At 36.1% G+C, this 23,895-nt stretch overlaps 1 protein-coding gene across 1 annotated transcript in view; it reads left to right on the top strand.

Moving 5' to 3' along the window:
- The window catches only part of UCHL3 (ubiquitin C-terminal hydrolase L3), a 47,488-nt gene extending 25,378 nt beyond the window's left edge, over nucleotides 1–22,110 (top strand). The window contains 3 exon segments of the mRNA XM_075138923.1: nucleotides 17,460–17,535; nucleotides 20,045–20,103; nucleotides 21,382–22,110. Of these exon segments, the coding sequence (XP_074995024.1) occupies nucleotides 17,460–17,535; nucleotides 20,045–20,103; nucleotides 21,382–21,465 (219 nt within the window). The 3' untranslated portion in view covers nucleotides 21,466–22,110.
- The last annotated feature ends 1,785 nt before the right edge of the window (nucleotides 22,111–23,895 follow it).

The following is a 23,895-nucleotide window of genomic DNA, read 5'->3' as shown; positions in this document are numbered from 1 at the left end:
GTAGAAATTGTTTAACTCAATTAAACAATGATATGCTATGATACCTTGAGGGAAGTTATTCCGGGTAGAAAATATTATCTGTACTGATTCTTGAAATAAATGACCTTTTTAATATGTGAATATAATAATGTGAGTAGCACGATATTTTTGTTCTGCTCTCATATTACTGACATCCATATCCACTATTTTGCAACCATGCTTCATTACAGCTCAATTCCACAAGTAAGGAAAATGGCAAACTATAACGTATAAAGTACTTTTAAAAAGATTAATTGTCCTTTAGTCAAGGAATTAGATCTAGAGAATAATCTGTACTCAATTTCTGCATTTCTAAAGGCTTTGACACACTTAACTCTTGTTCAAGTACTATTCTGGTAATAGTATCTGAGGTTTTAGCCAGCTGTGTGTGTCTGTGTCTGTTGAAATCATTCTGGATTGTCAGATTACCCACAATATCTTCTGTCTTCCATCAGCTTCCTGAAACAGCTCATCCTATAGCCTTGTAGGAGCTAACGCTGGCACAAAGGTGTTAGAAGCACACTCCTGGGAAGAGAGGAGAAGGCTTAGCAGACTAGACCTAGATCAGCTTTTGCTTCTGTGGACAGCAAATACTCAAATAGTTGTGGTATTAAGTAATTGGCAGGCTGTGTATGCATCATCAAGGTATTACTAACTGCTGACAAATGGCTTTCCATATCACTTTATGTTATAAAGTTCAAATGATAGAGTGAACTTTATATTATGTCTTGAGGTACTTGCGGCATATGGAACCACTTTGTGTTCGAGGTTGAAATATTTTTGGACAGGGGAGTTTTAGAATGGTTTATGCATTATTGCTTAGCAGAATGTGATTTGTGGTCTTTGGGAAGCTTACTTCTTTAACTGTTATTACAGCATAGCTCAAAATAATGTTTCAATCGAGCAAATAAATACAAGTGAAATGGCCACTTGAAATATCTGTGTTAGATATTGGTTAGAGAATAATAAGAACTTTTGATTTTGTTCATGGCCTAAATTTGTAGGAGAAAATTAAGAGCTCTCAAATTCTTCTTCCGTAAATGAAGTTTAACCTACAGTGTTTCAGTTACTAGTTATTATTGGAGAGAGAAGAAAACAGAACTGGAGTATAAAATATATCAACTATTTCTGGGAGCACAGAAAATACTGCCTTTGGTTCTGTAACTCCTCCTGCTTGTTTGTTTATTTTAGTACACTTCATACATCTATTTACCAACTGACAGCTTGGCTGCTAGAACTATATGTTGGGCTAAATGAGGCTCAGAACTGAGCATATGAGCTGGCACTTCAAATGAAAACAACATTCTTGCACCTCATTAGATCTCTATCAAAAATATTGATGGTGGAAATATTAGCCTTTGAAAATCAAAATTGGTGTTTGACTCTGTCAGTATAAAAGTCACAAGTAAGAACTGGTCTCAGGTATTCACAAAAAGATGAGATACTTGTGCACATCAGTGTGTATACTTAAATATACTTTTTGTTCACAAGTATGATCAGGAATTTTTTTAACATGGATTGAAGTTGGCAGCCAGTAAAAAAGCTACCACAGCTTGATTTCTTCCTTAACTCAAACCATAACTGCAAACTGTAGTCTGTAAACTTGTTTAGTGTGCCTTGAGAACTATAATCTTGCTTGGAATGCGCTAAGTTAGACTTTGATCACAGTAACAGTCGTTAACATTGGCAAGAACTAAGTAGAGTCAATGCACTCTGTTCTCAACTGCTATAAAACTTGAACTTTCAAAGATGTCTGGCTCCCTGGGGCATTACAATTTATTGTTAGAGAAGAAACATAAAGGAGCTTCCCTTTCGCTCCTGCCAAGAACATATGGTGGGATTTTTTTTCTTAAATAGCCCATATTCCTCAGTGTTTCTTCTGAATAAAGAAACATTTGCATCTCGGGAGAATATAAAATCAATTATATAACTGTTTGTAAGATGACTTTTGTTTAGCTTAGTATTACCGAACAAGCATGTAAGCTGTCCTGTAAAGGCGATGATGTTGCCTAAAAATGTTAGCTATAGCTTTTTCTCTTCTACAGCCTACGCAGTAAAAAGTGTAAAAATCAGCTTACTAGAATCATGTGAAATGTTTTGGAAATTATACTTGGTTAGTTTTTGACTCATTGCACTGCCCTGTTACTTAACGTGTCAGTGTTTCAGACATATGCATCAATCTGATTTCTATCCTCTACTGAGCAAATAACTAATAAGGTATTAATACAGTATTGCTCTGAATTGTTATTCTGGGACTTATGCTTAACCGTAAAATCTGTACGAAGGAACTCTGATTCCTAGGATGAAATATAACTATAGAGGATATTCGCACCCATAAAGCAGCCCATGAATTTAAGTAACAAGTATATAAGAAATAAATAACAAGTGAAAGTAACAAAGTGTTTCTACAGTTTTGCATCCAACATCTCTACCAACCTCCTGCCATAAGTTTTTTTTGCATCTCTCCAATCCATAACGCTTCCAGTGCTGTTCTTGCGCTATCTGTGTAAGAGACAGTAAGCAGCAGGCTCCTCCCATGTGTTTGCTCACTGGCATTTTAGCAGGCTGATATGCCAGGTGATGGTTGAGTTCACACTCAACCTCTTTCCCTCAGGCAGAAGAGAAATCGATATGGCTCTCTTTTTTCTTTATCCAACCACTAATTTGTGGGGAAAAAAATATAAGAACTTACAATCCTTAAAACTGCTAGCATTTTACCAATATCGCTGAAGCTAGACAGTGGACTAAAACTACTCAGAGAATTGATGTTGCATCAACCGACTTTGCTCAAGGAAGCACTCTAAAAATATGGTAATTGGGTGTGCAACAATGCTGTTCAATTTATTTTAAGGAAAAAAATCTTGTGGAGGAAAAACTATTTGAAAAATCTAGTTAATTTAGGTTTTCCAGAGTTCCCTAGCCTTTGGAATTTTCTTTTTTGTAATTCCACTAATTTTTTGATCACAGAAGTCGCCATTGTGATAATCTAGCTTGACTTTTGCCTAACATAGGCCATAGAACTTAAATTTAGGCCTTCAGAGAGAGAGAAATTATCTCTAATTTTGGAAAGATTTTTTTGGGTGCTCTGATCTCACCATTTTTCTTGTCTTTAAGCTCTGTCTTTACCCATATGTCTAGCAAAGTAATACTCTTGGGATACTGTCCATTCTTAATCATGGATTGAACTGACATGGAGAATACTGTAAAGATTTTCTTTTTACCAGCTGCAGAAACAGTAACTAAACTTACTGGTGCAGAAGTTGATCAGCTAGCAGATGTAGCCCAGTTCAGTTTAAAAACTGTAGCCTCAGTTACCATTATCAGCATTAGTATGTATTGAAATGTTGACAAAACAAGTAGGTCTGCGAGGAGTGGAGTTTATGAACCTTAACTTCTGAAGGATTTGCATGTTGTGCAAGCTTTTGTTGTGTGCAAGGAAGTTCTAGTTAGGAACAAGGCTTTTCTTGCAGTTGGAATATTCATAATGTCTCTTGTTCATGTGAATTCTGTGGTGTAGTGTTGGAGATGAGCTCATGAAGCAGCTTCTGCCTCTGTGGAATACTTCCTTTGTCAGGCTCCTCTTCCCTGTCTAGCTGCTTATCTTCTTATAAAAGTTTGAAGGAACTTAATGTCTCTCATTTCACCACCACCACCAAAACAGGCTTGAAATGCTGTTAAAAGATTAAAAACACTTGTGAAGGAAGGAGGAGGAGGATGATCTTTTCAGACAGTGTGATGTATAGATTTAATTTGCATGTAAAAAGACCCACTAAGGATAATGACTTCTAAGGAGGAAAAATGCTATTACACTTTGAACTGTATTATAGACACTTTAAAATATTGTGTTTAATTCAATAATGAGCAATTTCTTAAGCAAAACGAAAAAAAAAGCCTCAAAAGGTGGTGGGGGCAAATGATAGATATTAAGTACATCCTCTCTGAATATAATCTTAAAGCTGTAACTCTTATATTGCCCATTTGGCTGGAAAAGTTGCACTTTTTATTCACTTCAACCTTCCCCATCTCTGCTACAGGGCTTGCTGTACGGGAACTGTATAACGAGGCCACAAACACTTAGTTTGTTGGGAGGAGATACTGCATGCTCATGGACTGACTCAATTGAGCAGATGCAGAACATGTGGCAGGGCCTCTGATCCTGGGGTTGTGCATAGGAAACAAAGACCAGTATTAAAAGTATTGTATCTCCTTCTGTTTCCCAAGTTTCCAGTGATGTTGTTATGCAGTTAAAGCTCGTTTGATCTCTGACCCAGTGCAACTAGAGTTTCTTTCCACACAGTGACACAACCTCAAAATGGAGGAAAGAAGAAAGCCCCAGTCCCAACATAGTTTGTCAGCTGATAGACAGGGAAGCCTCCTTAGAAGAAGGTGGCATGGGCTTGAACTTTCCACTGAGAGGATGCCCCAAACTTCAGCTTCCAGACAGATGAATTTTTGTAACCACCAGCAAATTAATCAGTAATAAATATTTCTTCTTAGAAAGAAATGGTCATGCAATACCAGATGCTGCTTGTCATTAGACGTGGACTGAGATACTTTGCTGGATTGGGTTCCCCAAACAAGCTGAGCACACGGATCCCTGTTTCTAGAGCCTGACAGGTTTGGGCGTGAGCCAAGTCATGACCTACTCAGCACTATCAAACTTCTGCACTTTTAGGTATGTGCAAAAGCATAGCTCTTGGTGCCTGAGGAACTTTATAGGTGTTTCCCTGAGATCTTAGATTTAAATGGCTCTAGGCTTTAGTATCAGCTATATATAGGAATGAGTTTTGGATTGGGGCAGATGATAATTGCCTGAACTTTTTTTTTTTTTTTGACCTATTCCATGAAAATTCCATGGAACTTGTTTATAATGTATTTTTTGCATTACAAACCATAAACTTAATGTGCTTACTGGTTTATATGACAATAACATTCAATTCTATTTCAGGGTTTTTTGTTTTACCACTTCAGATATTTGACCTGCTACAATTTTCAGCACAGAAATATGCTCCTGTGATCTTTCCATCTTGTGAAGTTAGTCTAATTCTCTCTTCCCTGCAGTTTCTAGCTGTTAATAAGTCTTGTTGGAATAGAGCGTCTCAAGTTATGATTTGTCTTCCACATTTTAAATTAAATATGAAATGTATGACTTTGCATCCTTTATTTGGAGATGTGTATTTAACATTAATTCCGTAGTAATATTGACATGTAATTCTATGTAATTCTATTTTAATACATATTTTTTTAATATTCAGTTGAAAACAACTTCAGTTGACACAGTTTAATTTGTGCTTATTATTAAAGCAATGCATGGAGTTTTATGGGTATTGCAGCCTTGTTAATTAGACATAATCCAGTATTAATTTTGCTTTTCCAGAATTCCTATATACTGTCTGTCGAAATTTCACTCTTACAAATGCAAAAGTATATTTTCAGCGGGGAGGAAGTTTGTCTTGGTTGATCTCACTAGGGGACCCACTAGTACAGGAAATAAAGGATAAAAAGGTTTAATGAATGGAATTCAAAATGAGGACAAACACTGACCTAGAAATATTAAAATACTAGTAATAGTTGCCTTAAACAGCATTCTAGGTTATAAATTCAGTTTTGAGAACTTAAAAGTCTTTTCTGGTCTCATTACATTCAGGCAAGGGATGTTTTTAATATATTCTCATTATTTTAGCAATATTAGCCAGAAAAAAGTAAGTGCAATCATTAAGAATGATAAAAGTGAGGAATTGTGGTAAATATGGTAACAAATGTAGAAAAGGCTTCATAAAAAACATCTTTTGATATTCTGGTCATCACTGGACTGTTAAACAAATCTTAAATTTGGCATTGTTCAAAGTCTTATTAATGGTTTCGTAGTAATTATACTTGGAGTGCTAACAGATCGGTTTTTTTCAGAGCAAAAGTATACAGTTTAGCAGCTTCCAGTCAATGGAATGCATCAAAGACAGAGTAAATTCCTACTCTCAACAAGTTTTCCAGTTTTTTTTTTTTTAAACTATTTCTAAGTAAACAGTTACTATATTGCAGATTCCAGGAAGACTAACAATCTTGTCTGTTTTGATAGCAGAAGCTTACAAAATTGTAAAACATAATGTAGTGTGTCTTGCCTTTTATCGTGAACTCTAGTCAGCAAAGCTCTTAAATTTCTGCCCCACAGCAGATTCTAATCTTACAGGTTCCTCCCTCTGTATGGAGGTCTGTGGACTGTGAGGACTTCTAGGAGCAGTGTTTTAGCTGTCATCTTTTGGAATTTTCTTAGACAAGCTGAGCATAAATTGTTTTTAAAGCTATCTGGTATGTTATCTAAATGTAAAATGTCTCGTTTTAAATCAGTTCTTCAAGTGAAGAATTTGAAAAAACAGTAGTACAGATGAAGTATAATAGCTGTTAAACTGTAAGCTTCTCTGACTCTTACAAGTATTGTCAGTGCTAAATTCCTCTTTTTCATATAGTTACATTTTTGGGCTAGAGCTTTTCTGGTTTTGTCCTCTTTTATGTGGAGCTGCTGAGATTTAGGGGTGGATCAGAATGCTTTTAAATCAGAAGCTAGTTGGAAAAAAAAAACACAACTGTGACAAACCTGTGGAAAACTCTATTCTCTGGACAGGTTATGAAACTTGATAACACTCCATGCTTATCTCTGAGCTCTACAGTTTCTACTGTACTTGGTGCTTGCTCTTCATGAAGAATCCCTATCCCTGTCTTTGTTCTTTAAGGTCAGGAATATGGGAGCAGAAAGAACCAATTCATTGACCCACTCTTGATAGGAAAAGGAAAAAAATTAAAATTGAACAGGAAAGAAGGTGAATTGCTTCAAAAATAATACAAAAAAAGTAAATGGTTTTCACTGGCACTTATGCATTGATTAAACAGAGTGAAAATAATTTTTTTCAGAGAAGCTATCTAATGCTCGGTTTTTGACGTCTACTAGAATCCTTCCATGACTGCATAATGTGGGACATATCTTAAGGAACTGCAGTTTCTATTCTGCTTGCAAACTTCATGGATTCACAAGCAGCTGGCAGGTCTCAGTGGGATATTATCGATGAGTAAGTTTTGTTTGCTAGTGGAGCTCTGCAGCGTTTGGTTCCAAGACCCGTACTGTTAAAAAACTTCTATCAGTGACATGGAAGACGACATAAAAACACACCTCAAAACCTACAGGCAGTGTAAAATCAAGAGAAAGTAAAGCACAAGACATCAACACAGGACAATCTGGATTGCCCTTTAGGTTAGCTTCAAACAAAAGAGTATTTTTCTGAGGCCAAATAAAAACTATGTGATTAGCACAAAAGATAAACTTTATTTCCTGGCAGAAGGTGAGGGATTCTCTGAAAGACTGAAGATGACATTAGGGATTTTTATATTAGCTGAGAGGAAAAAGAAGTGGTGAATGATAAGCTGAAGGTGAGCCCCTGGTTTGATATCGTGGCTAGATGAACAAATGTAATCCATTATTCCATGTTCATATCATCATTAAGTGGGAGTAGAAAGGTTGCCTTTTCATTTAGCACTAACGTATTTAGTAAACTGTATGAAAATGTTGCTTACTGTCTCTGTAGCTATAGACAGGATTGATTGAAATGTTTACTTGTTCTGATTTATTTCAGTAGTAAAAAAAGTGTTAAGCTTGAAAGTTTGGGTTTGTTTTGTGAGTATGTTCTGATCCAAACAAAACTTGAACTTGATTGATCCTGTGGCCTGTGTGGGACAGAAGAGCAAAACTAAATCATCACAATGGTCCTTTTTGGTCTTAATATATGTACTGTAACTTTGTCAGTTGCAGCTGAGAGTCATTTTTAATACTTCTGTGGTCTTTCTTCTAATAGTAACAATTTGAATGGTTTAACATAGTCCTACTGCTTCCACGGATACTAAAGGGATCCTGAGTGTTAATGGCAATACTGCCACTGGCCTGCTATTTTAGAAGAATAGGTGAAAAACTTAGGAAGTTGCATACCTCACAACGGTAAGCTTCCCTTTTCCTTTGCTTTCCTTTTATGTTAGAAATGGAACAGTAAAGAAACTCTGGGTTCTGTTACAGTAGTTACTTGATTCATTTTAAATCCCAGAGTAGCACAACCTAGCTTTCCCAAATTCCAAAGAACTGTTGCTTACAGTTTTTGTAGCTGTAGACAAAACTTATCACACTCTGTTCTCAACTATTTCTTCCATGAGATGATACTTTAATCCTCTCCTTCCTCACTTTCCAACAGTCTGTCTCTTGAATGAGTCAGTTAACTTGTGTTCATATTATGAAGTTCACTGGGTGTGAATAACCTCTAGCTTATCTGGTGATAAACTTCAGATTTGGACCTTGTCTTTGCTTATTTTCATTGTTCTTTTGTCTTCTCATTCAAATTCAACACGTTCTTGATTATTATCTATGTAGATTTGATCAGTTAAAAGACAGTACAATAAATAGTGGACATCTTTGCAGTTGCCTTTTTAGGTGTGTTACTTCAAGTTTAAGTGGGCTAAGTATGTTCTTTTTTAATGTTTATGTAGTCGTCATCGTCCTCGCTGTCTTCACCACCATCCTCATCGCAGCCTCAGGTTAGCCACAGCAGAACGAAGGCTTCACCATTGTGTCACTCTGCATCCCTCTCCTGGGCCAAACGTAATCATGTAGGTCCTGCAAAGGCTACCAGTCCGTCAATCCGTCTTCGTCGTTGGCGGCCCTTGATACGCCTTCCATCTGTTGGGCTTCATTCTGTTGTAAGTGTAGTCCATCTTCAGTCTTTTCTTACTCTGACATGACTGGCCTTCTGCCATGTAACTCCGGTCTTCAAGGCATCATTTTTTGTTGGGGCCTTTTCTCAACCATTCTTAGGATTTCTTTCTTCCTTTTTTTTTTTTTTTTTTTTTATTTCCCCCATGTCGGACAGCAAAAGTACATCACTCCATGCTTTGCTGTCCAAGTATTTTTGATTCAATACATGTGCCAAATCATTTTCAAAGCATAGATGAAGTTTGCCCTTCATGAAGTGGCTTTTTTTTCACCATAGGCTCCACATCCAGCCTCTTCTTTCCACCTCATCTTCATGATCTTTCATTTGGATGTGCTAAACCAAGGGGCTTCTAATTCTTTGTCACATGATATTATTTCTTCTGTGTTTGAGACCTGGTTTATGTTCTCATATCCTAAACCTAGTCTCCTTCTCTTTCATTCTAAGTCTTGCTTAATGATCCCTGGGTATTTCAGTAAAGATGAAATGTTTCTTGTAATCCCAAGGGGCTGGCTTACTTTCTCACTTGAAATCTGTTTCTTTATCCAGTTTGTAGACATTCTAGCTGAAGGTGAAGACATTCTAATAAGTAAAAGCTTGTCATCAAATACCATACTTACACTTTTTTCCTCCTTTACTCGCAGGGCACAAACATATCTTGAAAATGTAGAAAAAAATTACATGCACAGAATAGCCAGTATTTCTAAACTGCAATGACCACCATCAGAAACACTAAACTGAAAGAATGGTTTAGTGGTATTTCATCCTGCTTTTAAGGAGTGATCACACTTTTAGTACACGCAAAAAAAATCTTGATATGTAGAAGCAAATGGTCTTAAAAGCAAAATTGGGACAGTGATTTTATTTTTATCATTCTTTGGTAATGACCATGTTTCACTTATATTACTAGAAATTCTTATTTGAGGTATGTGGATTTTTTACTTGAGGTGAAATAAGTATTCTGACTGTGGTCCATATAATTTCCTTTTTCATACAGATCTGTCTTTCCAGATGTGGAAATCCTTCTTAATGTATTATTGATATTAAAAATTAGTGTCAGAATGCTTCATTTCTTTACAGCTTTTATATTCTTATCCTGATAAGAATCTCAAGATGAGACCTTTTCCCAGACTCCTTTCTCTTTATGTGACTAAGAATTGCTATTTTTAAGTATCTAGCTCTCTTGTGATCTTCAGAACTATGGAACATTCTTGATGTTATCATTTGGAGCTAGTTAAATACCTGGGATTTGAGGAGGCATGGAGTTAAGCACAGAGTTAAGTTCTCCCCAACTCATGCTTCCTCACTCCATTTAATATTTATGCTATTAACATTGGCAAACCTCTGACGTTTTACCTGGGGACTTTTTTGTTTGTTTAGCAAAACTTGGAAAATTCTACATCATATTTCTGTAATTTGAAACTGGGATCTTGTATGAATTTGACCTATATAAGCTTGTTGTTAATAAAAGACTTATTGAGGAAGACTTGAGCTTGAGTGTGCCTGCCTAGAACAAAAACATTAATTGACCGTGAGTTAACTTCAACGCTAAATAAACCATGACTTATCCAAGGATGGACATTACAGCATAATCTGTTGTGATTATATTAGAAAACCGCTGTTGACAAGTTGAGACTCTTATTTACTTCAGAAAATGTCTAAAAACAGTTCCTCATCCATTTGCAGTGAGCATTTGCTTTGAAAACGTTAAAAAAATTCATTCAAAAAATAAGTGGTCTTGAACACAACTGTATCTGGCAAAACAGAAGCTTGCCACTAAAAATAGTTTTAAAACATTACTTGTTAACTCCACTGAGATCTTGACTGTCTCCATCTGACAGAATACGATATAGTCTGATATTTATTGGTTACTAAAATGTTGTTCTTGTTGTTCTTCCTTACGCTTTTGTATAACGTACCTTTCCAGGAAGATTCAAGAACATACAAACTATATGTAAATTAGTTTAATATGCAAAAAACCAGATAGCATTTTGGGGATTAAAGCTGCCTCAGTTGGCTTCATAATAAATACTACCTTGTCCTTCAAGTTTTGGACTGTCAATGCCCTTCAACAAGTATAGCTCTGATCATTCTGCTAGAGGTACCAAGAGGCTGAATTGGTCTCAGCATCGTATGAAAATGTTCTAGTATTGCTTTTATTAAGAAATCTATGCACTTAAATTTAAGGGAGGATTATACCATCCTGTATATTTGTGTTTAAAATACAGTTGAACTTTCTTGTAGTTCTAAGTGCATTTCTACTACTTAAACATTGACAGACAGAAAATAGAATCATAGAATCATTAAGGTTGGAAAAGACCTCTAAGATCATCGAGTCCAACCGTCAACCCAACACCACCATGCCGACTACACCATGTCCCTAAGCGCCTCATCCACACGTCTTTTAAATACTTCCAGGGATGGTGACTCCACCACTTCCCTGGGCAGCCTTTTCCAAGGCCTGACCGCTCTTACAGTAAAGAAATTTTTCCTAATAGATTGTTTCAAAATCAAGAGTGAAAATCTTAACGATGGGAGACTGTATTTATGCTCCCTAAATAAAACCACTTTCCCTACTTGAAAGCTTTCCTTGACTTTTTAGATAAGATCTCCACATGAGTTAAGAACATATAATAAATAAAAAAAAATAGTGGAAATACTGAAGTGTCCTATCCAAACCTGATAAATTGCAGTAGATGTGGCAAAATTTTAAGCTATAGGTAACAATATGCTTCATTAGTAATGTTGACTTTTCCTCAATCCTTGTAATGATCTCTTATTCTTCCAGCTCATCTGTTTTTTTAGTTTAGTGTCTCTACTTGCCTTAGGATCATTTTGCTGCCTTTTATATGTCAAGCTAATCTCCTAATTCTGTTTTCTTCCCTACACTTCTCAAGTTGGAAAATTTGCTCTTTTTTTTCTCCCATTTACTTTCTGTGTCAGACTAAAGTTCCTGTTCTTTAAAAAAAAAACAAGAAATACCTATTTAAAGCAGCATACTACTGAATAATCCCTCTTGCTTATGGATCTAAAGAGAGATTTGTGTTTGTATAATCATTCTGTATCCAGATACTCTGGTCATTGATAAGAGCCCATCTCTGAATTTCACCTTCTTGCTTGACGTTCTCCCATTCAAAACCAGACGCTACTGTCCTGCAGCTTGGAATTGCACCTCACCTGACACTTGAGTGTTCTAGCTATAGTTGGAGATGTAGAGTTAATAAGCTTGAGACAGCTTGTCTACCGTGACAGCATGGTAGAAAAATACATAAGGGAGTGCTTAACAAGGGAACTTCTTGTCCATTCTTGGGTCAGCACTCAAGACAGTCCCTCAGCACCTTTCTTACAGAAATTCTTTTTCATTATTCTGGACAAGCGATACCTTGATCTAAATTAGCTATGTATGTTCAACTGTGAAACTCCAGAGCGTTTCAAATACCATTAACTCACTGCAGTATATTGAGCATGAATAGAGATGTCACTGTTCTGTGAGAATGAGCCAGAAATAATCTTGCTGAAGCTTGTGATCATCATTCCAGTGGTCTTTGCTTTAATAGCAGTATTTTAACCAGGATTCAAATGCCTTTCACAGGCCTACACAGTACATTTGCCCAAGCATGTTCCATGCTTCAAAATGGAAGTTACAGATGCCTGATCTACCCAATACCAATTGCATCACTTTTTCCCCTTTACTTCAGAATGTATTGAATCCAAACCATACCTAATATTCTGTTGTGTAAACTTCATTTTTGAATGTTTTTCTTTGGCTTCTTGTAACTCCTTGTGAGTGAAATTGTATAATTAAACCCCTAACGTTTTTTCTTCTCTTAGACTTCAGTTACTGTTGTCATGATCTTTCAATTGGATGCATCTGAAACTTTTTATTCCTCAAGGTTCCGCAAAATTGTCTTTTCCTTATCAGTCTTTACCGCTCTTCTTCCAGAACCTGACACACTCTTGATGCCGATTTCTTGACTTAACACAAATGGTGTTTTTTCCTTTCCCAGTCACTACCTGTAATGCAAAGCATTCTACTAAACTGGTTTGTGAGACTTCGTGCTTCACTCCATTCTCTCAAGAGCAAGTGTAAGGAAATAACAAAAATACAAGATTTAGTTGGATGAAGTTTCCTGAAATCTGTCATGTAACACTGAACCTGTTTTTATAATGTTGTCTTTTATAAATAAATTTTAAGCAGGATGAGGTAAGGACTTACTCAGTATGTCCATGAGAGCAAGACAGTAATTTTTTTTTTTCGCAATTGAGTGTTTGTCCCAGAAATGCAGTTTTGGGGAAAAGAAACCAGCTGCACATCAAATTTGATGAACAGTTTTGTTCTAAGTTAGCAACATTTGAAGATCAGAAGATTTTAAATGCATGAAAATTGAATACTGACTTTTAGATTGGGTTAATGGCCTAAGTGTATTAGCAAGATAAACTGTGTAGGTGATGGAATATACTTTATTAGACCAGCTGATATAATTGGGCAAACAGTGATATAGGGGTGTACCATTGAGTTTCTGAAGGTTAGTTCATGTTGTAGTTCATGAGGTGAGGGCAGCATGCAGTGGTGAAAGGTAAAATCAAGGTATTTCTGAGTACAACAAAAGGGAGTAGGAAGGGTTACCATTTGCACAGTAAAAACTTTGGGAAGTACTATTTTAAAAATTACTGATTGGAAATCTGCTAGTGAAGAATAGAAGAGGAAATATAGAGGTGCTGTTTCGATAACATGAACTAGTAAGTATTGGCCTGAGAGAAGTCAATTAAAATTGACTTCTCACAGCAGTCAGCAATTGTTTACTATTTAATTTGAATGTCCAGGTTAGCAGAGAAGGCAGTCAAATCCTCTGAAAAATCGGGACTTTATGATCTTAAAGATCTTTTCCGACCTAAATGATTCTATGATTCTATCTAGGTACTTTTAATGTGGTATCCAAGATTAGAGGGCACGATAACCTTGGCTGTCACTTTTGTATATGAGACTGCGTATTCATGAATGCTATATTATCATTGAGCGTTATCTCAATACCTTGAGAACATATTACAGCTGAGAAGGTGTTCTCAGAACAACCATCATTTTGAGTGCTAAACTTCTTGCATTCTTCCTTTTCAAATCAGTTTCAAGTCTACTGGTCATTATTTTTCAAGGATTTTTTTTCTTTTGAAGAGATAAATTGGAAAAGTGATGTCCACTAACCCATGCTACCAAAACTTATTTCTGATACTAAGGTTGAAACCACAGCATAAGCTTCTGTAAGCAACCCAAGATACGGTATTTGTCCCCTTTCTGTCTTTTCCGGATGGGAAAGAAATATAAATTTTCTTTCACTGAGTGCTACAGCTCTTCGGAAAATTTGAAAAATGAGCCTTGAATCCCACAGGTTAGTTCCAATCTTGGTTAGACAATCATCTTGTTTACACTCCTGTGTCTTTCTCCTTCCTTGTGGTTCATACATGTGGTCATTCAAATCTGCTGCCTCCTTTTGCACATTGAGTGGGCTTCTAAGTGAAAAAATCAAAGGAACAGGTCATCCCAACACTTTTGACTGATATTGATGTTACAGTGGTCTTTGACAAGAAGAGTAATCACGAGAAAATCCTCTGTAATTGCTGTGAAAACACTACCTAGTGATGAACATGCAGGCAACCTTCTTAGAGCTAGGTTCTCTTGTTCTTTCAAGCATTCACACAGACTGTTCATTAAAAGCTGAAAACTTGGCCAAAGGTGTAGCTTTTCAAGGATACCACAAAAGACATCTCCCTGAAGCTGACATTCCCTCTTCTTTCCATTCCTTTGAAATTTAAAATCTTCTGGTTCAAGTATTAGAATTTCTAGAGCTTCCCAGTGAAATAGAAATTGGCCTGACTAGGCTTCTTTTCGTGTGTGTATGTCTGTGTGTGCGTGCATGCACACATATGCAATGGATGTCTTTTTTGTCCCTAAGGAGGGGTGGGGGGGATTTTGAGTGGGATTCATCACATAGGAAAGTTTAATCCAGTTACTTTTTTTGCCTAAGTCATAAGCAACAGATTTTTACAATATAAAGATTTAGGTCATCTTGACTATTCAGACCCAATTGCTTCTCTGTGCTTATGATTATGCAAATAATTGTCTATCAAAAATGATTGAAATCCTAATTTTTCAAGAAATGTAATAGATCTACTTGGTCATAAATTTACCACTATCTACATTAGGTGAAAAGAAATCACAAGGGAAGGAGACTGTCTACGTTAGAACATGTTGTAGAAACTTTAATAATGGCGTGGCTCTTTCATTCTTTCTATGAGGTTGGGGAATTAGAAATGTAAAAACATTTCTCACGGGTTGTGGCAATAGCACTTAATGGAAGCACGTTATTTAGATTAGGCATGTACAAAAACTCAGCAGGATTCTATAGGAGCAGCACTGTCTTCAAGTAAACTCTATGAAAAGTTAATTATGCTTTTTTTGATGGCTTCCCTATTCATTTTCTAGCTGTATATAGGCTCATGTTTCAAGCATGCCCTCTATATAAAAGGTGTTTACTAGAAGCTGGCAAAGAACACAACCCTCAAAATAGTCAAAGGGACAACTGTATTTTGTTCTAAATGTGATCAAAACCAAATCCTGAACATCTTGAAGTCGTCTGAAATAGTGATACTTCAAGCTCTTCTAGTTAATGTCAATTTGAGCCCAGGTAGCATATGTTCAGATGCAAGCTTTTAAACGCTAAGCCATTTCCTTCCTAAAGTGAGACTAACTGGCAGTAGTCTTTCCCCTAACCCTGGAATTCCTTAAGCCCAGATTTCCCAGTTGGTAGGTTTAATTGGTAAGTGAACAGCCGTGAAGTCGTATCTCTACACGGGGATTAGGTGGCAATGTGGGATTTGGCAAGGACTCTCAGCTTTGCCTGCCTGCACACGTTCGAGGCACCAGAGTTTAGATGCCTCTAAACTGTTCATTGATTGATGGCACCTTGTTGTTATTCCCATTGGTTGTCAGCCACTGTCTTGTGTGGTTTTCAGGAAGTTATGAAAACCTGTGGTCCTTGGAAGTTTACAACTGGGGTAGCCAAACTCTAGAGGCTGCTTGTTTTGCTTGGTTTTTTTCTAAGCCCTGGCTCTGTTTGGCCTTCTGTAAAACAAACTTCTCAAAGGCAATTCGCTTATGCCATAGGGGAAAAAGACTCCTTGGAGTTCTGATGGAAAGGTCCTCTCGTCCCTTTGATAGCCGCTTCATCTTCAGCGGCAGGAATGCTCTTTCTCCATTCTAGGCCCTCTGAAACAGAGATGAAACAGGGTATTTATGCCTTTCACGTTTTAACTGATCATGGAGGTGAATCTCAAATGATGGTGAGGAGAGGTTGTGTGGTTTTTTGTTTTGTTTTTCTTTCTTTTGTTTTTGAGCTTGCTACATCAAATTTCTGTAAGCTGTTGGCAGTTACTCTGTAATGCTGTGTTCTCTGGCATTCTTGATGTATTGAAGGACTTATGGTGCCGCCTTCTCTTTTGCTTTATTGTTCCAGTTGTTTGCTACATTTCTTCAATTTAGATCATCTTTTAAAGTATTTTTTCATGACCATCAGGATGGAAACTTTTAACGCAGTGTTGAGAACATGATGCGACTGTAAGGCTCTACAATTCATTTTATATTCTAATCGGTTTCTGGCAAATTCTTAGATTTTTGGGGTGCTTCAAGAAATTCACATAAGGCTAACAGTAATTACAAGATGAAAGAAAATTGAATGAAATGTATTTTCACAGAAGTCAGGTTGCTGATAATTTAAGAAAAACTGAGGTGCTTTTTCCCGTTCCCTCAAACGGTATCTTCTTAAATTGTGGATCAAGGCTCAGATGCAGACAGGACAGATTGATGAGGAAATAAGACCATCAATTGCTATTGAACACAACAGTGCTGATGCACCTTTTGGCTCAGAAGTTCAAAAACCACTGCTTAGTGGATGCTGGGAATGTGTGCTGGCGGAGTACCATGCGGTGCATGCCCTGTTTTCTTCTGAAAAAGCTTTTGCTTGCTGTAGTTGGCAACACAGTACTGGGCTAGATAGATCTTTACCAACTGTAACCATTTTTTATGTCATGTCACTTGATGCTGTCACTGCACTTCAGTCCTTTCTCGGTATGATGCCAATTTGAAATTTCAGTCTAGGCACTTCTGGTTATTTTCCTTCCTCCCCACCTAAGATGTGTGAACTGTTTCTTTCAACTGCCTGTGAAGAGGGAACAGGTTAACTGTACTATACATGGCTTACTTGGAAAAACTTATTTTGACCAAGTGAATATTTTCAATTTTAAAATACTGCAGGTTCAGAGTTTAGCCCTGCATCACTTTGTTATGGGAGATGGGTTAGTGAAAGAGTTGCTATTTATATGAATATCTATTTTTAATGTTAATGTATTTGAGCTGATACTACTTCTAATTCAGTAATGAAAAATAAAGCTTTTATGTAGAGCTATAATTGGAAGTACTTCCAATACTTTACTGAAAGGATTCTTACTGATCTATGCATTGCAGAAAGCTTCTTTATATTCTGAAATGTTCTGCAGTGTGACTTCTGCCATTCTGTATAGATCCAGAATGTGCTTCTCACTTGTCATTTCTCTTGGCCAGGTGTTTTTTACATATTATGACATGTTCTCATTAATCATATTGTGATAAGAGTTTTAGTGAACATAATTTCTTTTTGTTTTGTCTTGCAGGCACCAAGTATAGATGAAAAAGTAGATCTTCACTTTATTGCATTAGTTAATGTAGGTGGTCATCTCTATGAATTGGGTAAGAACACTTTTCATGCTCTCTCTCCGTTTGTTTGAAACAAATACAAGCAGTAATGGTGTTAACTATCAAAGGTTGAGAGAGATTACTTGATGTAATGTAGGGCTTAGGTTCTTTTCAACTGCGTCATAACGTCAGGGGGGTGGGGGGGTCTGTCAAACAATTGCAGCCTTCTTCCCATTGTTTTTTTGGATTCTCCTTCCCTCAACTCCTTCCTATTAAGATAAAATGGTACGGAATACTAGATTGCCTCTAAACTTCCTTTATGATTTACAAGGACGGGAACCAAGAAAGAATTGATGAACACTCAAAGTTTCAGAGAGGAAAGTACTGTTATACTTATGTCCCCGAATTACTTACGGAATTAATAAATGAACTATATGCCACTTTAGAAGTGTTAGCTATATTACTAAATAGCGTGATACAGTTTGAACTGAAATTATGTAGTCAGGATACTAGCAGATACTAATATTCTGCAACTCATTTGTTATAGGCTGGTTATTTTTTCTTCTACCTTTTTGTGGTCACTAGACAGTTAACTGTAAAACAGTACTCTCTGTTTTCTGATTTACAGCTATTTTTTTCCCTCTTCAGATTGTGTAGCACCAAGTTCTGCTCAGATATTCTCTAATGACTCCAATCTTAAACATGTTGCTGGGCAACTAGGCTTTCCTGTAGGCGCTTCAGAAAAGTAGCAAGTAGATCAGGATTTAAAAACTGCAAGTCACTGGTCTTTCCTAACATAATTTTTGCAGTATTTTATGGTGAGAACATTTTCATCTTCTGAAAATCAACCTGTAATTAAGCAATGCCCTTAACAGGTGACAATTAATCATAACCTGGGGCATAAGCAGTATATAAGAAGTGTTTATGTTAATACCCCTTAGATCACCTTAATATTATCAGTGGTAACTCATGAACAATAGGCACACATTTCTGTATTTTTATGATGCTGTATGTCTGTCAATGAACTAGATCAAATAGTGAGGCAACTACTGTAGGATGCAATATAAATATTTTATGACTAAATTTCAAGGCTTGATGGAAGGCTTGCTCTTCTTTTAGTTGTGCTGCTATTTCCATGTTACTTTTTCATTGTGCATTAATTTGCTCTGCTTAAAAAGCATACTGCAGACTACAATTACCATGTTAAGCTATTTTCCCTAAGTATGTTGCAAGATAAAACCGACTTGGATTTTTTGCTTAAATTTAAAAAAATTTAAAAAAAGAGGCATTTAGCTCCACTGTATATTGGAATGCCAATACTACTATTTCCTTTGTACTTAAAATAACATCTCTCTGTACCAGTGGAAGAAAGCAAAAAATACTTAAAAGTAGGAAAATGGGAGAAGGTTTTTCAATTGGTTCACTGGCTTCAGTCACTGTGGCCAGCATGTGGGCTTTGGCAGGCAGAAAACGCTAAGGAAGCACATGGATGTTAAATGCTTATGATGTTTTTGCCATAGAAAACACGTTATTTATAGGCACATGAAATTAAAATGCTGTTCTGCCAAGATGTATGTTAAAAAAAAAAAAAAATTGAATCAAACTTAGCTTGCAACAGTACAGGGTATTCAGTTCTGTTTCCCTGGCACGTTCTAAGGGTTTTGCATTGTTGTATCTTCAATCATGGTTGTTACAATAATGAACAACCTCTTGTTCATGTCAATCCAAAAGTTTTCTAACATGGAATCTATTTTTAGTTCTGGAAAATGTAGTTTGGAAGTATTGTCAACTTCAATGGAATCTTTGGGGAGGGAAAAGTCTTTTAAAGGGAGGACAGAGCCAAAAGGGAATTTGGTCTAGCAAATACTTAAGGTATCCTGACACATGTTCTCATGCTGTTAGCTTTTCACAAGTATCCTGAAACATATTTCTATGAATGAAATTATTTTTAAAATGCTGAGAATGATAGCATTATTATATTGCAAATGGGAGAAAAAATAATCAACTATAGCAACCATTTTAAAAAGCTGTGAAAGTACTTAATACTTAAAGTTATTTGGTTTGTTTGCTTTTTTATTTTAAATGAGAGTAACATTTCAGTTACTCTTCAAACTGATGGGTTTGGTATTCTGTTCTGTCGTGGAGTCCCTGATCACAGCTGTCAAAGACCACAGACGTACAGCTGTCTGTCTGGGTAAATCCATTAAGTGTAGTTGAAATTGTTCTTCTCTACTTGAGAAACTGAAGTATTATACCAGCACTAAAACAATGGCAACTTATAACCTTAAAGTTTTCAAATAAAATAATAAAAAGTATTTCATTGTTTTGATTGGATTTTTTTTTTTAATGTAACAACACTGTACATAATGATACCTATTGAAGCAGTCAGCAATGGAGGAGAGACCAGGGAATAGCTAGCTGCATGTGTGATTCTTTTATGAAAAATGAGGTAGCATTTTTGTAAGTGAAGAGCAAAAAAATCTGTTCAAATAGTTTTAACTGGAAAAATGAAGCTTTTCTCATTTTATAAATATGTTGTTAATCCTGCTTTGTGTTTCAACAGATGGGCGCAAGCCATTTCCAATAAACCATGGGGAAACTAGCGACGATTCTTTTTTAGAGGTAGGAATAGAAAACATTCTTAAATGGTGTTACACAAAATTCTTGCTATATTTCCACAAAATTCATAAAAAATATTTATACAAAAGTCTTGCTATATTTATGGTTGGATGAGGAATAGAGCGAGTGGGATAGTGAGACAAAATTAGGTTTACTCAGTTTTAAACCAGGTATTTCAGAACGCTCACGTTGTGACTCTGGATGACAGAGTATCATAACAAGAAATGTCAGAGGGTTGACCAATACAGAATATCAGACTGACTTTTCTTCTGTGCTGAGATTTTCAGATACCCATGCTCCTTTCAAATTGTACATGAGATGAAGTCATCGGATTGAAAACTTAGGATAATTTTTCATTCTCTGTCCTTTGGTTTAGTTATAGTTTGATAGGTGCTATGCTAGACAGAGGTTGATTTCCTTTTTGACACTTGCTAATAATCATTCTTCTCCAGTTTCGTGGCTTCCTTTGGGTGCTTCTTTGTGACAGGAGCTGTTTAGTTGATAAATGAATTGGAAAGGAATACACTGAATTGGGAGGATAAACTGTCATCCCCACAGAATGATGCGACGTTGAAGCTGAGAGAAGGCAATGCATAGATCTGACTTTTATGGTATTCAGCCTGGATTAGCTTTACAAAACGAAGAAACCAGAGAAACTAAAAAACAAACAAACAAAACCTTTTATAGCTTAGTAGCATAGACTAATGTCTGTAAAAATTGCATACAATTTGTGCTTGTTTGGGCAGGGGGAGAAGTTGGATAAAGCTTTCCTTTTTTCCTATGTGGCTTTTTTCTGTTTTACTGATAACATGTGTTCTCCAGATTGCACCCTAAAGCTAGATGAAGGAATTACTTACAATCTTTCACTTACCCCACACAGCTTAGATTCATCTCGAGACAAAGGAAAAAACTGAATACAGCAGTACTATTAAAGGCAAACTTCAGAGATGCAGTTAGAAAGTCAGAGAAGCAATACATCTGTTGCACAAAGTAATATTCAGTCACAAAAATAATGGTTGCTAAGGTTCTGCATAAAACTTTTGCTCTCTTACGCTGCCCATATGAGTACTGTATAATCTTGAATAGTGGTATCTCAGATCAGAAATACAGTTTATGTAGATTTGTCACACTATTTAGTAATCCTTTATGAAAAACCCATTTTGAGCATAGTTTGTATAAAGCATATCTTCATATTTCAGTTGTGGGGTTTTTTTAATAAGTATGATTTATAGTGTTTTTTGTTTTGTTTTTTTTTTGTTTGTTTTTTACTTTTTTCTCTAGGATGCAATAGAAGTTTGCAAGAAATTCATGGAACGTGATCCAGAAGAATTAAGATTTAATGCAATTGCACTGTCTGCAGCTTAAAAGCCTTTTCCAGTGGGGCTAATCTATTGCAATGTATTGTAACAATAAAACTGTTGCCATATGTTAATAGTACAAATTTTGATACTTCCCTAACATGTTGATTAATTGTAGCATACATGGAATAAACTTTGCATTTGTCCTTGCTATATCTTACTGCTTGTTCCTAAAGCAACATTGGGTATTTATATACACGCATGCTTTTTGTGCAAGACTTCTATGTGGTGGGTTTTTCCCCTTCCACCCCCTAAAAAGTTTTGGCAATTACTGTCTGTGATATTTCATCATAATAATGATGAGCTAGTTCAGAGCAGGATTATCATTTGTATCATTCACAGATAACATTTTGAGTGGAGTATGTGGTATGTTAATGGGTAAAAAGTTGAAATATGAGGCTATCTGCATCTTTTAATTATAATGATACCAGAATATTGTAAGAACTTTTGCAGGTGACTCAAAAGACAGGCATTTTTTTCAGTGCATCATTTATAAATAAATATATGGAAGAAAAAAGGCAGAAAAGGGACTGTTTCTTCTTACTGTTGGTGAGCACTAACATTTTAAAATTATCTTAATATTTACATTTTGAATAAAACTTAATTTTGTTTCTCAAGCCTAATAATGTTAATAAATTGTCAAAAAGCTTTAGTTAAACCAGTGTTTGCTATTTGTATATGTGGAAAAACAACATGGATTTTTACCCCAGAAAAGCCACACTAGTAATTAATGCTGGTTCAAATGGTAGGACTGCGGAGGGCACAGGTGAATACAGCAATGTGAAGTATCTCGCCTAACTGAAATTGATAGAAAAGTAATGATTGTTGTAATGAAGTTTTGTGTAACAAAAATGGAAACAGACTATAGATTTTAAGATAGCCATGATGGTCATATACTTTTTTTCCCCTCTAGGAATATCTGTTGTAAGTTTGTCAGGTGCTATGTGATACCCTTACCCTGTGCCATCCCTCCCACCCCACCCACTGGATCTGAAGGTACTGTTGACCAATTTCTACACTTGAATTAGTGACAACTTGGTTGTGTTGGGGGTGTTTTGGGGTTTTTTTGCTGAGCAATCTCATGCTTTAGGATTCTTGTGAAGGTTAGTTTTGGTTAATGTGTGTGTTTTTGACATTCCAGAAAAATATATCCTTATTGCTTTGAAGTGAAATAATTCAGGTTCCAATTCTTCCAATCAAGACCACTGCCAAAGGAAACTGAACTCTCCGTGTCCCAGAGGGTGCTTTCGTTCTCTATCAATTGTCATTGCAGGAAAAACGAATGGGGTTATGCCAGAAGCAATCTGTCTGAGTTTTCCTTCTTTATAGAAAAGAAATAGGCCTGGGAGTCTGTCTTATCACTTAAGAACATCTTTTGCACTTTAAAGAAAAACTCAGAGTGTCTGTCTAAAACATGTCACCTGGTGAGTCCACTAACAATAAGAGTCTGTTTTCTATAAGTGAAATGGTTGGAAAAGTGAGGGGGAAGAACAACACTAATGAGCTGCTATTTTTGAGTGCTTTTTCACCCCAATAAAATGCAATATCGTTAAGACTTGCTTTATGTTGCCATGCTCATTAGTAAAGCCCTGAAACTTGCTTTTAAATAAAAATCAAAGGTTTTAGTAACCAAAGCAGCTGCATTGTCTTCCTGATAATATCAGAAAAAAATCAAATAAAAGTTGTCACAATTTAATTGGGATATTGCATATTTTATGCTAAGGGTGACTTGAAGTATTACATTTAAAGTAAGCCATAGTTAATATAAATAAGGTGCTTTTAGGGTAGGGAGGAGGGTGAGGAAAGAGAGGAAGAAGTAGTGCAGTTCAAAGCTGTTAAACTAGCTACATCAGACGTCTGCTTTAGGGAAATATTCACGCCATATATGCTCTTCAATGTTCAGAAATTTTGGTGGTTTTAGGTAATAAATGGAGGGGCTCTGTTTTTGTGCAGTTATTTATCGCAAAATCACTTCAGAGCTTTAACTGAGTATGAGGACTGATTAAGTGAATTCATGACAAAGGAAATCAAGGTTAGAATAGTAAACTTGGACTGGGATTTTTCATGGTCACACTGGAAAAATACATGTGAATCTTAAGTGAAAACTTATTTATAAGGATTCTTACTATTTTGGCAATTTGATAGTTTTGCTTAGCGTTTTTTACGTAGTTTTCAAATCAGTTGTCCTGCAGGGTAAGGTTTCATTCCATTCTGTTTTACTTTCAGTGTTAATCTCCGGTTTATTAATATATAAGATGGTACTTTTTAGTGAACATTGCTTTTGGAAAGGTTCTCAAAAGTTTGAAATGACCAAGGAAGCGCAGTGCACCAGTTTTTATGCTGAGCTGTATCTGCTCACTGCATGGTCCTTGCTAGATTGAAATTTTGAAAGACTGCACTGCAGAAATACCATCTCGCCTAACATGTAGAGTGTAAT

This window comes from Calonectris borealis, chromosome 1, assembly GCF_964195595.1.
Source record: "Calonectris borealis chromosome 1, bCalBor7.hap1.2, whole genome shotgun sequence".
Lineage (NCBI taxonomy): Eukaryota > Metazoa > Chordata > Aves > Procellariiformes > Procellariidae > Calonectris > Calonectris borealis.
This window is presented reverse-complemented; position numbering and strand designations above follow the sequence as displayed.